Below are 17719 nucleotides of genomic sequence, written 5' to 3' on the forward strand. Positions count from 1 at the left end.
TTTGCATATATTTGTTAGTATGTTTGGTAGGTCTTTGAGGACAAAAACTGTCATTTGCCTCTTTTTACATACTCAATAATTAGCACAGTACCAGGCATATAGTAGGTTTTTGATAAATGTTTATTGATCCACCAATCTCCTCACCCTTCCCAACCTATTCCATGGCCAAATCATTCTTTTTTTGTTGTTTTGTCTTTTTTCTACTTTATTTATTTTAAATAAACATTACCTTATCATGTTGGGAGAGAAAAATCAGAGCAGAAGGGAAAAACTATGGAAGAGACAAAAAAAAAAAAAAAAACCCAGAAAAAAGTGAACATAGCATGTATTGATTTTCATTGTCTCCTTAGTTCTTTTTCTGGATACAGATGACATTTTCTGTCCAAAGTCTATTGGACTTGCTTTGGATCACTGAACCACTGAGCAGAACCTAGCCAGATCATTGCACATTCTTGCTGTTATTGTGTATAATGTTCTTCTGATTGCTTTGCTGAGCATCAGTTCACATAAATCTTTCCAGGACTTTCTAAAATCAGTTTGTTCACCATTTTTATAGAATAATAATATTCCATTACCTTGATATACCACAACTTGTTTAGCCATTCCCCAACTGATGAGCATCTACTAATTTTTCAATTCTTTGCAACCACAAAAAGCATTTTTGCACATAGGATCAGTTAGTTTTATCTGAAGTATCAGCCTGACTAATAAAATGCATGCTGAGGACAGTGATCCCTTCAGAATAAGTGGGGGCCAGATTAATATATATTTTTAAATTTTTTTTAACTTAAAAGAAAACGATAAAAAGACAGAAAAGGAAAAAAAATCTAAAAATATTGCCATGTGCCCAGCAAAACTTCAGGGAGCATATGTAACAAAAAATTTCCATTTCAAGAAAACATATATAATAGAACACATTGTATTCAGAACTGTCCACCTTTGCTTCCTTATAAGTTTTCTGTGAACTTTTTATCTTATTCTTTTTTTACCCTTCCCCCTATTTCTTCCAAACAGACTATAATTAAGCATAGTTATATTTATGTTTACATATATAGATTAAAATATATATGGATAGGTTGTGTGTGTGGATACACACACACACACACACACATATATATGTATATATATATATATATATATAAAATACATATACACATACATACATATATATATATATATATATATATATACAGAGATATATTTATACACATCTCTTACTTCATATCCTTTCTAACTCTACTTTATTTCTACCTGCTTACTTATCTTATTAAACATCCTGGTTCCTTTCAAGGATTCCTCCTGTATTCTCTCCCACCACCCTTTCCTTCCCTCTTTATCACTTTCTTATTAACCCTCACACTTTATTACATTCCTTTTTATCTACACTCTTCTATGTTCCATCTTATCCTAGCTCTTCCTTTCATTTCTTTATAGATTGTGGAAAATGTTATACTTTTCTCTCTTCTTTATTTCCTTTTGTCCCTCTCTCCCTTCTTTCTGTATGTATGTATATACATAACATATTATATATCTATGTATTATTCCTTCTTTAACTCATTCCTAATTTGAGTAGGATTTCAGAACCACCAGCCCTCCTCCTCTAATTCCTCTGTGTTGGTTCTTGTACATATAATGTAAATACTATTTTTACTTTTTTCTGCATGGTTTTTCTTTTAAAAAATCACATATTCAGCTCTACCCCAATCTTTTTTTTGGAGTACCTAATTACTAATAATCTTAGACATAAGGTTTACATTTCCACATATAAAACAAAGTTTGTCTTTGTTGAGTCCCTTGAAATTGGATGTTGGCTTTTATATGTCAAATTTTTTTTTATTGAGTTCAGATTTGAAGTAAAATCCTGAAAATCTGATAGTTCATTAAATATCCATTTCCCCTTGCCTCCATTTTACTGGATATATATATATATATATATATATATATATATTTTTTGTCACAAAGCTAGTAAGTGAAGTGTTTTATGGAGTGAAGAGTTTTATGGATAATATGAGCTGCAATGACAGGCAGTTAGGTAGTATAATGGATAGGGTGCTGTACCTACAAGTCAGGAAGGCCAGAGGTTGAATCTCCAGGCAAGTCACTTAAATTCTCAGGGCTCTGGGAAACTCTAAGATTATTATTTGTAGAGAAGGTGACCATCAGGTAAGTCAGCCTTAGTTTACTCATCTATAAGATCGGAATAGTACTAGCACACACACACACACACACACACACACACACACACACACACACACACACACATATATATATATATATATATATATATATACATACATATATGTACCCTGACTTATATAAAGTACTTTGCAACTCTTAAGGTACTATACAAATGCTAGTTATTAGACATTCACTAAATTCCTATTAAATAGTACAGGGGAGGCAGATAATGAAGTCATGGAGAGATTCATTTTAAGTACAGTCTGATTGGAGGATAGACCAGAATTTCTCTTTTTTTTCATCATGAACCCCTTTAGCAGTCTATTGATGCCTATGGACCCCTTCTAAGAATGTCTTTAATTGCATAAAATAAATTTTTATAGGATGAGAAAGAAATAAAATTCTCTTCACATACAGTTGTCCAACTCCTTCTCCTAGCCCGAAAATCAAGTTTATGGATCCCAGGTAAAGAACTCTTGGGCTCTCAGACAATGGAATGTAAGGGAAGGGAGAACTTTTTTGAGAGTCCCTAATTGGCTTGAACTGGAAAAAAAATGGCTCAGTATTTCTCACTACAGAAAATTACATGTGCAAGATACAAAGTCAAGACATATTTCAAACATATAAAGAGTAAATTCTTTCCAAATAGAATATATAGTAATTTAATCTCTCAGCCTCCACTGAAATCTTTCTAACAGAGATTTAAAAAATGTCCTCCCATCCCCAGTGTCCTCTTCTCTGAGGCTGTGCCTCTTCAAGGGCATTTCTCCTATGAATTCTGCTTCTTGGTTTCTCCCCTCTTGCTGATGAGCCTTGTCAAGAATGAAGTGTAGCCACTTTGGTCTAGAAGATCTAGAGAGCCCAGGGTCAGAGTAGGATGATGTTGAAAAGATTTGTGGGCCATGAGGGTGCCTTTGCAAACCATGCCGGGAATAAGGAAACTCGAGAGAGGAGCATTCTGTTGTCTGGGGCACTTGGAGAACAAATCTCACCCCCAGTTCCTCAAAGCCAGGCATAGGAGTAGGTATGGCCAGCAACTGTGCTTCAAATGGGTATTTCATTCCCTCATGGGGACAGCCATTTGGAATCCAGGAGGCACAAAGTAAACAGATAGGATAATAAGATGAACTATATCCATTAGAACCATGAGGGGAAAATTTCCTCCTCTTTCGTAGGAGAATTTGTTTATAGACATCATTTTTTATTTTTTCCTGAGGGATTGAATCGATGATGAGCTGAACGATTCTGTTGGGGATGATTCCTCCCTCCACAGTGTATGGCTTGATATAATTTAAACAAGATGACTTTTTGTTTAGCACTGGTTGGGTCTGGTATTGTAGTCTTGACTGAATCTGAACTTGGGGGTCATATTTTGGTCCAATTTCAACCTGAGGGCCACGACCCCTTAGACGTTTAGTCAGAAGCCCAGGACCTGAGGGCAGTACAGTCTTGGGTTTAGTGAAGCTTATTAAAGCTTTATCCTGATTACATAACTGTGTTGGTATTGTGCCCTGGTGTTTGACAGAATTAAATATGGCCTCCACCTGGTTTGTTGAATTGGGCAGAAGAGTGACTTGGTGGTCAACATTGGATATGTGTGTGATTTGGTGATCTTGCCTCGGGGACCATTGTGCTAAGCACTCAGCATCTGGTAGAGGTTTGTTCTGAAGATCAAGATTTGAGAAAGCTTCTGCAGGGCCAGATAAAGGTATGGTCTGGTAGGTAGAGTCAAGCAGAATTGGGTCCTGGGGGTGTATCAGCAATGGAGGTGATGTCCTGAATCCCAAGTCCATTAGAATTGTGGTCTGCTCATCTGTTTCCTGTGGCATTACTGTGCATTGATTGACTGGGGGCTGAAGTGAGAACAAGTCCTTGGGAGACGCCATATTTTTACCCCGTTGGTCAGGACTGCACAGAGGTGGGGTCTGGCATTTAGGACCACATTGAGCTGTATCCTGGGATTCCAAGTCTGGGGGACATATGACTGCCTCCTGAGTCTGGCCTGTTACACTTGTGGCCTGCTGATCTGCTGCCATTGATGAGGTTTCTCTGGACTTTTGTTCTGTTTGAACCCATGTTGGGGCAATGGGATCTATTTTATCTGTAGTCTGATCATCAGGGCTGTAGAGGGGGTGACATGGAGTTGTGTCTTGGGGATCTAAGTCCAATTTAGGTATATGCATGACACCCACTTCTAAAAAGATGGCATCCTGGGAATTGGTTTCTTCTGACCTTTCCCATTCTTCCTGTTCTATCTGAATTGGGTTATGAGCTGCAGCAGTGGGAGGATAGGGGACCTGACAGTCTGCTCCAGTTACAGGTGGTGTTATCTGGCCATCACAGCCTGTTGTATCTGTGGCCTGTTGATCTGTTTTTGGTGTTTCCTGGAGAACTTGTTCTGAGTGCATTGAAGTATCAGTGACAGGCCCTGATGTATCCACATCTGGCTCAGCTCTGGGTGCAAGGGAGCCATGGTTTCCAGGGTCAAGCAGAGTTTTATCCTGGGCATCAGAGCCCAGTGGAGGTACTGTTGCCTCCAAATCGTGGGTTAGAAGAGTTGTGGCTTTGCATTCACTTCTGAGTTGTGTTCTTTCCTTGTTTTCCTGTTCTGTTTTACCTGATACCCCAGTGCCAGGGCTTGCTGTATCTACAGCCCTACAGTCAGGACTAAGAGAAGTTATAGCCTGGTGGCCAGTGCCTGAGAGAGTTGTTTCCTGGTTCTCTGTGCTCCCAATCAGAATTATTTCTGTGGAATCTTGGGCAGTAGGATTTGTGATCTGCGGATCTGTGCCAGGTTGTTCTTTTTGCCAATGTTGCTGTTCTGGTTGAATTGAATCCTGGTCACTAGAGTCTTGCATATCCTCAGTTTGATAGTCTGACCCAAGCTGAGAAGTGTCCTGGTGATCAAGCCCACAGTTAGTTTGTTGATCTTTGTTCAAGGGAACAAGTGTTGCTCCATGGTCTTCACCAGTGGGATTCTTGGATTCCTGCTCCATTGCTGACTGCATTATTTCGCTGGGTTCTAGCTTTTGTTGCTCTGCATCCTGATCATTAGGATCTGGAATAGACTCAGCCTGGGAGGTGGGGCCAGGTGGTGATATATGACAGTCAGAGACAGGGAAAGTTGTTACCTTGTCATCATTGTTCAAAGGAACTGTTGTCCCATCGTCATGCTCAGTGGGATTTGGGGTGTGCTGGTGTATTCCCTTTGGTGGTATTTCACATCGTTTGAATGCTTCTTGATGGGAGACCTGGACCTTGGCATCCCCCAGCCTCTCCTTAGGCTGGGGAGGAGCATTGGCTACAAGTGTGGCTTGGTGTTCAGAGACTCGAAGATTTGGGTTTTGGGTATCTAAGCCCAGTGAAGATGCTGAGGATAGATCTGGGGCTGGGATTTTTATTTTTGGCATTGTTGGTCCCCTGCGCTCTGGTTCAGGCTGAAACAAGATTTGTGCAGCGGGGTCTGGTATAGCCATAGCTGGCTGTTGCTTAAGCCCAGGATGAACGCTGACTACCTTCTGCTGATAGTTAGGGCCAGGCAGAATTTTTTCCCAGCCACTTACGCCTGGGGGATACATAATTGGCCCTTGATTTTGGCATGCTAGAAATGCAGGCTGGTGGTCTACTCCTAGTTGCCTTCCATGATGTTTGAGTTCTGATTGAAGGGTAAACTGAACATTTGGGTCAGGTATAGCCTTAGTCTGAAATTCAGGTTGAAGTAGAGGTGTGCCCCAGTGGTCCAAGTGAGGTGGAATCATCTTATTTGTGTTCTGGGGTTGAGGGATTGCCCCATAACCCCATACAAAGGGACTCATATCCTGGTGATACATTCCCTTTGTCATTGCTCCCCACAGTTCTACGTTTGGTTGGTACATCAGCTGGGCATTAGGATTTATGACTTTCCCAACCTGGTAGTCAGGGTTTAGTGAAGTTGTGAATTGGGGTACGGTGCCCAGCTGATTGATGTCTTGCTTATAGGATATCATTGAAGGTACTGTCCTGAGATTATGACTAGCACCTGTTATAGTTGTGGCCTGTGGCTGTATTCTTGGTGGCAGTGTTTTCAAGGTATAAGCAATGGAGCCTGGGATGTCCTCCGACTGATGGATAGGGCTGGGAGGTGGTGTGGCCTGGTATTGAGGGAGAAAAAGAATTGTTTTCTGGCCATCCATGCCCAGGAAAGGAGGGATGGCCCAGGTATCCTGTCCTGCGGGATTGGGGGCCTGGTTATCTAGTCTCAATGGCATTGTCTTCCTATGATCTTGTTCCATTTGAAGTGGGATCTGGGCAATAGGTTGTGAAGGACCCTCTAGATGGGGAGGAGGTACCACCTGGTGGTTAGGGACATGTAGAGTTTTGCCCTGGAAATGTAAGTTGAATGGAAGTTGTCTTGGCCCTGGATCCTGGCTGGATCTCACTGGACTTGTTTCCCAGGGCTTTTTTTCCATTTGAAGTAATCCATGGGCCATAGAGCCAGTCATGTCCCCAGCCTGGTGTAGCTGAACAGGAGCAGGTGCAGTTGTAACCCTGGTTTTCTGATTCGGATGAGATAAAGGTTCCCCCATTGATTTTTGGAGAGGCTCATTGCAGTACAGCAGTGACACTGTTTTCCAAGGGCAAAGGAGATTGGGATGTGAGGATGAAGATCTTTTGGGTTGGGCCCAATTGTCCAGACCTGAGGTTTTCGAAGTTGTATCTCTGGACCAGTGGTTTGGACCAAGGGAGATTGAGCTAGCGGAATGAAGCATAGGTTCTAGTTTTAAAAATCCTAAAAGAGCGTTTGTGGCCCTGATGCGCCGCCTGGGCTTGGGCAAAGGCTGTGGGCCAGGATTCACTGGTACACTCGTGACCCTGACTGAGTGGTTAGGGCCCGTTTGGGGTACCGCTATGAACATGGTCCTGTGGACCTCACGTGGTGGAACCTCAGCAGATGGAAGTGCCGACGGGTGTTTGAGATGACTCGGATCCTCAGCCAGTGAGACAGAACTCGGGATAATCTTGGGAAAGTGGTCAGGGTTGGGAGCAGCTTCCGAGTGGTGGTTAGCATCCAGTGGATTCACAGGCTGATGTATGGGGCGGAGTGGAGGACACTGTTTACTGAATGCTAAAGTCACAGCGGGTTTAGTGGAGGGGACATCAGGCCTGTTCATGGGCAGGGCCGAGGCAACCACTTGGTGCTTGGGACTAGAGGGTGCCTTATTTACTGTACTCTGGTGGTGAAGATGGGGCAGTGGTATTGTAACTGTTCTGGGAGGAGGACAGGGAGGCCGGACGGTTATAACGGGGTGTTTGAAATGTGGGGAGGGCACTGGTTCAGCCCGAGGGCGGGGATGGGGCACTGGTTGTATGGTTCTTTCCTGATGCTTGAGGGATGTCTGCTCAGCCTTCACATAGGAGTCTTGTTCCAAGAGGGGTGAAACGTGATGTGGGGGGCATGGTAACCATACAACCTTGGCCTTGTAACAAAGGCCTGTTCGAGGAGCTTCTGTAGATGAATAAGAGAATGAGTTATTTCCCCAGCATCTGAAAGTGAAATATGTCAAATATAGGTCAGGTAGAGAGAGTTTATAGGAAATGCAACCATGGAGAGTGATAGTGGGGGCCCCCGGGGCATAATCCAATCCTTGTCTATACCTGGAAGTTGGGACAGCATCTTAAAGCTTTCCAAACACTTTCATATCCATCACTTCATTGATTCCACACAGGAAACCCTGGTTAAGCAAGGGAGATATCATTCACACCATGTGACAGATGAGATAAGAGATCCCATGTAGAGAAAAATATTGACTTACTGTTTGCAACAAATTGGGGAAATGATGGACAGCTCTTGTGCTATAAGAGATGACGAGAGGGATACGTTCAGAGAAACCTGGGAAGACAGGCCTGCACTGATGCAGAGGGAAAGGAGCAGAACTAGGAGAACAATTGGTACCATCAGGAGAACATTGTAAAGACAGACAACTTTGACATATTGAAGAACTAAGATCAGTGCAATGACCAACCATGATTCCAGAGGACTGATGACCCCCCTATGCTACTACTTTCTTGCCAAAGAGTGAAGATGTGGGAGAGAGATTTTTTTTTTTTTGGAGGGGGAGGACATAGACAATGTGGGGATTTGTTTTGCTTGACTGCATATTCATTGCAAGGGATTTTTCTTTCTTCTTTCTTTTAAGCCTGGGGGAAGGGGAAAGTATGAAAGAGAATAAATAAATGCTTATTAATTGAAAAATAAAATGAAATTAAAAAAAATATGAACCACCATGTGCCATACTAGAGAAAGAATTTTGGAGCCTGGAAGTTTGTTGTTGTGCCTGACTCTTCATGACCCCATTGGAGATTTTCTTGACAGGAATCCTGCAGTGGGCTGTCATTTCCTTCTTCATTTCATTTTACAAATGAGGTAATTAAAGCAAATAGGGTTAAATGATTTACCTAGGGTCTTACACCCATTAAGTGTCTGATATCAGATTTGAACTCAGGTAAGTCCTTCTGATTCCAGGCCTAGAACTCTATCCTCTGTGCCACTTACCTGCCTCTATGAATACTTAGGTTTGATTTTGCCTCTGACACTGGCAACATGACCCTCCAGGGACTCAGAAACTCTCAAGCCCTAATTTATCAATGTACCAATGTATTGGTGAAAGAAATTTGCTTATTGAAAGTTCCCCACATCCATGAAACCAGTGGAAACATTTGGAGTTAGAAGGCCTGAGTTGGAACCCCAGATCCACTACTTGTTTGACCTTGGGTCAAATCACAAAGCCTTCACTAAGGAGTCACTTTGTGCTATATGTACTGTGCTAAATTTCAGAGACCCAAAGTAAAAGGCCTTTCCTCAAGCATTTTATGTTCCAACAGGGGAAACAAGATATATATACATATATATATATGTGTGTGTATATATATATGTACATATATATATACACATATATATATTTAATTATATATGTAAAATATACAAAATTAATATAAGATGGTAATGGGAGAGTGGCAAGAATCAGTCAAGACTGTGTAGGTGGTGTTTGAGAGGTAAGTCTTGAAGAAAACCGGGGATTGACTTCTAGAGGCTGGACTGAGAAGGGTGTATATTCCAGGCATGAGCAACAAAGAGTGCCAAGGTACAGACAGAAAAGATTGTCCTCTAAGTCTAGGATAGACTGCAGGCTAGGTGATGCAATAGATAGAACACTGGATCTGGAGTCAGAAGACGAGTTCAAATCCAACCTCAGCACACTAGATAGATGATGCTGGGCAAGTCATTTAACCATTGTTTTCCTTAATTTCCTCATCTGTAAAATGAAGATAATAATAGTCTTTGCCTCCCAGGATAGTTGTGAAGATCAGATAATACAAGTGGTAGTTATTAATAGAGGCAGATACATGGTACTCTGGATAAGATTGTGGGACCCAAAACCAGGAAAACCTGAGTTTGAATCTGGCTTCAGATATTTGGTAGTAGTGGGACCTTCTGCAAGTCACTTAATCCTATTAGCCTCAAGTTTCCTCATCTGTAAAATGAACTGGAGAAGGAAATGACAAACCAATTCAGTGTCTCTGCCAAGAAAACCCCAAATGGGGTCAGACATGAATGAACAAGTTTTTTCTAAGGACAACATGGTTAAACCTACATTTTGGGAAAAGCCCTTTGGCAGCTGAGTGGAGGGTGGATTATCACAAAGAGTAGGCCATATTATTTGGCTTCTCTGGCCTTCATTTCTATCATCTGGAGAATAAATGCATTTCCAGTCCAGATGCTTTATTAAGTACTCTTCCCAAAGTCACATATCAAATCACAGGTATTCGATGAACTGCAGCAAAGTGAAATGAGAAGAACTAGGAGATCATCATGCACAATAACAGCAATGCTGTGATGATGATCAACTGTGAAAGACTTGGCTACTATGATTAATACAACAATCCAAGACAATTCAAAAAGGTTCATAGTGAAAAAATGCTCTCCATCTCCAGAAAGAGAACTGATGAGCTCTGAGTTCAAACTGAAGTATAATTTTCTCACTTTTAAATTTTTTTTCCTTTTTTGTGATATGGCTAATATGGAAATGTTTTACATGATTTCATATATATAATTAATGTCCCATTGCTGGATTTCTCAGTGAGTGGGGGAGAGGTGGGAAGAAGGGAGAGAATTTAGAACTCAAAACTTAAAAAATAAAAAGAATATTAAGAGAAATATCACAGGTTTGAGGTTTCTAAGAATGTCTGTTTCCTATCCAACATAAAATCACAGCTTAAAACAACCAAAACACTAAGAATTTGTTTCCCCCCAACTTATAAAATCATAGATGTATTAAAACAACCAACACTTTATAAATGCATTTGTTTTTCTCACTTAACAACTCTCAAGTTTAGAAGTGAAAGTCTTACTATTCCCATTTTGTGAATTAGCATAAACTGAGTTTCAGAGAATTTAGGGAACTTGCCCCAATGGATAGAGAGGATTCAAAGATGGGGTCTCTGGAGAGATGGGGGAAGGGAATGAGGAGGGAAGGAGAGGTGATTTGAATGAAAATGAAAATTCTCACCTTTGGAAAATATCTTTTGATTTTTCCCCATTCCACTACAGAAGAATTTCCTTGCAGGAGGAAGAGAGGGGCAAACAAAACAAAACAAAAGCAAAAACAAAGACACAAAAATGTTAGCAAATAAGCATCTAGAAATTGATTTTAGTTATTCTTTCAACCAAAAGACTCACAATTCAACTGATGAATAGTTGCCCTTTATGTTACCTCCAAGATGAAGCCCTCCATTTGGCCTATAACACTAATTATATACTTGTTATCTTCCCCATTGTTTTCCTTTTGTCTATATACCTGCCTATGTACTGTGCTAAGTACAGTAACAGGCAAATACTATGTTTGTTGACTGACTCACTAATAGTTACATAGTTACTTTAGGGCCAGAGCCTTAACCAAGCTGGCAAAAATTTATAAAGTGAATCAATGTTCTCTAGGGCTTTGAATATCCTCATTACTAATAGTATAAAGAGCAGGCCATTGGAAAGCCTGATAACAAATACCTTCTGGCTTGAAGTTTCCTATATTGGGGAGACTGATGGAGTAAGTCCTAAGTAGATACAAATCAACCAGAAAATAAGTCTTTATCAGAAAAAAATAGCTTCTCCTGAGAGGACCGTAATGTCCTGGTCAATCAAGGAAGATTAGAATCACTTCTTCCGACATCTAGACAGTAAGATTCTGTCCTATGACCTGACTCATCTGATGAAGATCTGAGGTCTCTGACATCACAAAGTAGCCTCGATGTGCCCATTGTCTGCTCGAACTATTTCATAGAAGAAGGGGTCTTAAGAGAAGTTTTTTTCCTTTTGTTCTCATAACCCAAATACCAAGAGACATTAGGAAATTCAGTCTGGCAAAAAACTCTTGTAAAAAAAGAACAATCTTTTTAAAAAAGTATTATTTCATGTCATAAACACTAAAAGTCTAGAAGCTTAGAATGAAGAAAAGGAGAAGCCTTTGGGAAATAAAGCAATTCTGAGGACATGGAAATTAAATATGAATCCCCAAAGATAAAACTTATCTTTAAAACTTTCAAATTAGTAACATTTTAATAAACATTTATAGGATATGGGAAATAATCTTATCCTATATTAAAATAGAGGTAGTAGTCTCTTTTTTTTTTTAAGTTTGGGGGCAAAGAGAAACTTGAATAGAGGGCAGGACCAAAGGCATTTTGGAATTTTACAATTAGGACTCAGATCTCTGATCCAGGATTCTAGACCTCCTCTCTCAACCCTCTCTCAAAGTTTCCAAGCTTTGAGCCTGAGTTCCTATTGTCAATCCTCCTCTCACTAGAGATATCAATTTAGAAATTACTTTTGACACAGCAATCCCCACTACAAGGCATTATACGAAAAGGAATCAAAAGATAGAAATAGAAGTTATCAATATATTTCCAAAATAATTAATGCAGTACTTCTGGGGGTGGCAAAGAACCAGAAGCAAATTTAGTATCACCATCTATTGGGGAGTGGATGAATAAACTTGTAGTATATTAATGTAATTTTTTTTGTTTGCTTGGACCCATGACAAAATATTGAGGTGGCGAAGTAAAAGAATTCTGGGACTGGAGTAGGAATACCTGAGTTCAAATCCAGTCTTAGACATTTACTAGCTTGGCAAGTCACTTAAGTTTTGTTTGCCTCTGTTTCCTGAACTGAAATCTGGGTATAGTGATACTCCTACCTCCTTTGTTGGGCATATAACAACTGCTGACTCAGATTTAATGTATTCAGAGTTGTTTTTGTTTTTGTTTTTTGCCTTCCATAGTTTCATTATCTATAAAATATAAATACAAATATTTTATTAAATATTAAATAAAATTGACAGATAAAACATTTTAAAATATAAGTACATGTAAATATTTTAAATATTTAAAACATGTTTATTTAAAAATAAACATAGATTGCCTCGATCTAGGTTTCTTTGGGAGTCAAAAGGAAACTGAAGAAATAGAACCTGAGAGCTTAACCTGGTCAACTTGAATACTATATTCTTCTCACATGTGAGAGCAGACAAATCTTCCATTCTTAGCCCAAGAGCCTGCCTAACACATTTGGTCTAAAATTATGTCCTGCCCATGAAGCTCTTTTAAAAACTACATACCACAGTATCTCTTACCAGTAGAATATCTAGAAGAACAGCAAAAATATTTCAAAAGCTAGAAAGCTCATTCTCAGTCAGGGCAATTCTGCTCATGATTCTGGTGAGGGGAGGTCTAAGGAACTCGATCCATAATAAAAATTAATTAGAAAATAGTAAAATAAAGTCTGTTCAGAAAAATAATGCACTTTTTCTTATGAAAAGACTGGGTCCTAGGATGAAAAGAAAACTAGATTGGCATCTTCAAACACCTAGAATAGGACAGAACCTTTAATTCTTCAGTCCACATTCTTCAGAGCATCAAAGAAGAATCTGACATCATAAAGCAACCCAGATGACTTTGTCCACCTGAACTCAGAGCTTCCTCACAATTCTAGGGGATCCATCATTGGAGGTGGTTGTGTTCAGAGAACAATGATATCAGCTTATTGAGCACTGCTGCTACATGTCTTAAATAAGTAAAGCTGACTTTTTTTAAAATTCTTTTTTTTTTTTTACGTTATATGTGTACATTTATTTTTTTTTTACATATTTCCATATAAGTCATGCTGGGAGAGAAAAATCAGTACAAAAGGAAAAAAGATGAGAAAAAAAAAAAGAAAAGGTGAAAATAGTGTGTATTGATCCATATTCAGTCTCTATAGGTCTCTCTCTACATGCCAATGGAATTATCCATCCAAAGTTTTTTGGGGATTGTCTTGGATCACTGAATTACTGAGAAGAACCAAATCTATTATAGTTGATTATTATGCAATCTTGTAGCAACCCAGACTTGGTACTGTATTAAACACTGAATTTTCTATTCTCATCAGTTAGATTCCTGTCATCACCACTACCACCATTCTATCCCATAAGTTCTTTCCACAAAAGATTCAGCATTTTTTTTTTTTTTTGGCAAACACAACTTTATTCTCAAGTCGTTTGTAAAAAAGAGGAGTTTCATAGGTTGTTTCTTGGAGCTTTGGAATTTCTTAGAGAAAGCTGATTCAATGTGTTATGAAGAATTTGAAATGATTGAGAAAACAAAGGTTTGAGCTTCTAACCATATTGATTTAATTAAATGCATGACAATTGCATAACAAATTGGGATCAGGTTTCCTCAGCTTAGCACTAGATCTTGAATACAGCTAAAGGGAAGGAGAGGAAAGATTTGTATACATTAAAAACAAACAATTAACCAGATATAAATCAATACACAAGATTAGAAAATTTTATTTGTAATTGCAGGAAAAATTATAGGCTTTCCAAGTTGGGAGGGGGAAAACAAACAAATACAATTACTTAAAATCATATAAAGAAATGTCTCCCTCCCTCCCCTTCCCCAAGTGTTTGTATTCAATTAAGGGAACAAGAAAACAGTAACTGATTAACCAATTTGGGGCCAATTTTCAATAAGAAATATCAGTTGCTTGATATTGTATAATTGTGAGAAAACTCCTTGCGTCAATCTTTTATTCTGACTAGGTTTTCTGGTCAGTATAACTCAAGTCTTAATTAAGGATGTCTTTAAGCAACAGGTAGAGGTGGATCAGATTCCTGGGAATGAAGGGTTAAGTTGAAACAATGTAATAAAATATTCTTACAATTTCTACAATTGAATAAAGTTTTTTCACAAGACAGAAATAGAACTATACCTCTAATTGAATAGAAAGAGAACTGATCCCAAAGATCCAAAATTGAGTCACAAGATGAAGCCAATAAGGTTTCCTCAGTTCCCACAATTCCTTCAATTTCTACCTCCCCATGCCATGAATCACTAAATCTGTAAAGGTTTTTATATATTCATGTTCAGAATTAAACAAGTCAGTTTATAGGTCAAACTAGTAGAGGGCTCATAACAGACTAATTTGAGAGGGGATATCATGGAACAAAAAAATCAAAGTAATGAAATAATGATTGTTAGGATTACAAGGTAATGTACTTGGTTCACACCTTTAAAAGAGTTCACACCTTTAGACTTCTGAAAGGAGTTTACACCTTTAAAGGAGCTTGCTCATTGGTCTATAAGGAGTTCTCACAAGCCCATGGAGTACCCACAAGCCCATTCTCTGGGAGGATATAAGGAGCCAGGATTCAGGGAGGAGGATTCATCTGAGATTCTACTGTGGTGCTGGCTGGGGACACTTGGACAAAAGCAGATTCGCAAGTCTAAAGAAAAAGCCTGCTCATGGACTTCCAGGAGATTCACAACTAGGATTGACTTCTCGGAAAGCCATAATTCCACACTCTTGGAGGCAGAGTCTGATTCATTCCCACATCTCCCTTGGTGCTGGCTGGAGGCTTTGGATTCAGAGGGAGCTAGAGACTGAAGCTGGCTGGAGACATTCTGAGAGGAACTAAAACCAAGGCTGCCTCCCCAGAAGCTCCCAAGAGATCTCCCAGAGAACGATCTACAATTTAGAGGCAACAGAATTTTACATTTTGGCGCCCAATGTGGGGCAAGGACTTTTGCTTATCCTGACTCTGGCTGATTCTGAGCCCTTCAGGGAGCTAGCCCAGACTTTACAAATGATCATCAGGATATTAACTAATATTAAGTTGTGTATAGCCTAGTAATCCACTCCCAATGTCCATTTAATCATCACATTTTGTCTTGAATCCTAGATGTCTCATGTAGTCATCTGGTCCTTGGAAATACCTTCTTTTGGACATTCTAAAATAGGCCTAATTCTCTGAACAACTCTAAAAGAGGTTCTGCTTCTTTGGTTCCAAATACTTGTAGAGATTCCTAGAAAATTCTGCTAAAATCTGCTAATAGAAACATTTTATGATTTAGTAAAACCTACTATATTTGCATTTTCAATAACTAGTTCATAAAACCAGTAAAAAACAGTTCAAACATTATGGAGCTAATGCCAGTAGCAACAGAGCTATAAGAAAAACATCAAATTAGGAACCCACAATCCAAATTAAAGTTTAGAGAGCTTTAGTTTCTATATGCCATTTGCTATTTTAATCTTTACCCAAATTCTATACCTGATATGAATCATTAAAAAAATTAATGAGGGTCTAACTTGTAAAAATGAACTCTTTTATCTTTTAAAATTATCAGAGAGATACCTTAAAATGAGAAAAATTGCTTTCCTTACAATAAACAATACAATTTTATATGCAAAATATTTAATCCAATTTTGAAAATTTATTACCCAGAACATACTCAAAAGTTGAATTTCCATGCTAGATACATTTGGAAGTAAAACACATACTAGTTTAATTCTATTCCTTTTTCAAAATTTATCTTTCTATTTAACTAGAAAAATTTTACATTATATTTTTGTTTTATTACTTTGTGTAATTCCCCTGCTTACACATTTGATTTTTTTTTTTTCAGAGGATTGGGATTAAGTGACTTGCCCAGGGTCACATAGTTAGGAAGTGTTAAGTATCTGAGATCAGATCTGAACTCAGGTCCTCCTGACTTCAGGGCTGGTGCTCTATCCATTGTCCTACCTAACTGCCTCTGCTTACACATTTTTAAAAAAATGAAATATAATTTATTTCCAGATGACATCAATTCAGTCTAATACACTTACAAATTATCTTACATTAAAAATTTCATTTTATAACCTTTGGTATTTTGTGATAATTACATCTAAAACACAGTGTGGGGTTATCGAGTATAGAACAATTGCATCCAATTAAAGAAATAATAATAATACCAATGACAAAAATAATGACAACTATAATCAACATTTGTATACTGCTTCCAGGCACTGTGTACAATCGTTATATCATTGATCCTCACAACAATCCTGGCAGATGTTGCCATTATTCTTCTTCTCTTTACACATCAATTAACTGAGGTAAATGGAGAGAAGATAATTTGCTTAAGATCCTACAGCTAATAAATTTCGGAGACTGGATTGTAACTTAGATTTTCTTTTCTTTTCTTTTTTTTTTTTTTTTTGTGCTTTATCTGAATAGGAATCCCAGACCACGAATGGCAGGGATTTCTCTCTCTCTCTCTCTCTCTCTCTCTCTCTCTCTCTCTCTCTCTCTCTCTCTCTCTCTCTCTCTCTCTCTCTTATTAATTTTATAATTATAACATTTTTTTCTTTGACAGTACATATGCATAGGTAATTTTATTTTTTTTTTTACAACATTATCCCTTGTACTCCCTTCTGTTCCGAATTTTTCCCCTCCTTCCCTCCACGCCCTCCCCTAGATGGCAGGCATTCCCATACATATTAAATATCTTATAGTATATGCTTGGTACAATATATATGTACAGAACCAAATTTTGTTGTTGTTGTTGCAAAGGAAGAATTTTATTTGGAAGGTAAAAAATAATCTGGGAAGAAAAACAAAACAAAAAAACAAACAAAAATGCTCACAGTTTACACTCATTTCCCAGTGTTCCTTTTCTGGGTGTAGCTGATTATGTCCATCATTGATCAATTGGAATTTTATTAGCTCTTCTCTATGTTGAAGACATCCACTTCCATCAGAATACATCTTCATATAGTATCATTGTTGAAGTGTTTAATGATCTCCTAGTTCTGCTCATTTCACTCAGCATCAGTTGATGTAAGTCTCTCCAAGCCTCTCTGTATTCCTCCTGTTGGTCATTTCTTACAGAACAATAATATTCCATAACATTCATGTACCATAATTTACCCAACCATTCTCCAATTGATGGACATCCATTCATCTTCCAGTTTCTAGCCACTACAAAAAGAGCTGCCACAAACATTTTGACACATACAGGTCCCTTTCCCTTCTTTAGTATTTCCTTGAGATATAAGCCCAGTAGTAGCACTGCTGGATCAAAGGGTATGCAGAGTTTGATAACTTTTAGGGCATAATTCCAAATTGCTCTCCAGAATGGCCAGATTCTCTCGCAACTCCACCAACAATGCATCAGTGTCCCAGTTTTCCCACAGCCCCTCCAGCATTCA

General features: G+C 38.6%; 1 protein-coding gene across 5 annotated transcripts; it reads right to left on the reverse strand.

Moving 5' to 3' along the window:
- Nucleotides 1-2826: 2826 nt before the first annotated feature.
- LOC141561655 (uncharacterized) lies at nt 2827-13084 on the reverse strand. 5 transcript variants are annotated; one of them, XM_074301558.1, is made up of 5 exons: nt 11219-11390; nt 10725-10774; nt 7971-8010; nt 7813-7889; nt 2827-7663 (listed from the first exon to the last, which is right to left on the reverse strand). In XM_074301558.1, the coding sequence occupies exons 4-5, from the start codon at nt 7829-7831 to the stop codon at nt 2841-2843; spliced, it is 4842 nt and encodes a 1613-aa protein (XP_074157659.1). In that variant the 5' UTR covers nt 7832-7889; nt 7971-8010; nt 10725-10774; nt 11219-11390; the 3' UTR covers nt 2827-2840. The 5 variants fall into 5 exon arrangements, with proteins under 5 accessions (XP_074157659.1, XP_074157658.1, XP_074157660.1 ...); XM_074301557.1 differs by lacking the exons at nt 7971-8010; nt 11219-11390 and adding an exon at nt 12840-13084; XM_074301559.1 differs by lacking the exon at nt 7971-8010 and having other exon boundaries at nt 11219-11244.
- Nucleotides 13085-17719: the final 4635 nt, after the last annotated feature.

This window comes from Sminthopsis crassicaudata, chromosome 3 (genome assembly GCF_048593235.1).
Source record: "Sminthopsis crassicaudata isolate SCR6 chromosome 3, ASM4859323v1, whole genome shotgun sequence".
Taxonomy (NCBI): Eukaryota; Metazoa; Chordata; class Mammalia; order Dasyuromorphia; family Dasyuridae; genus Sminthopsis; species Sminthopsis crassicaudata.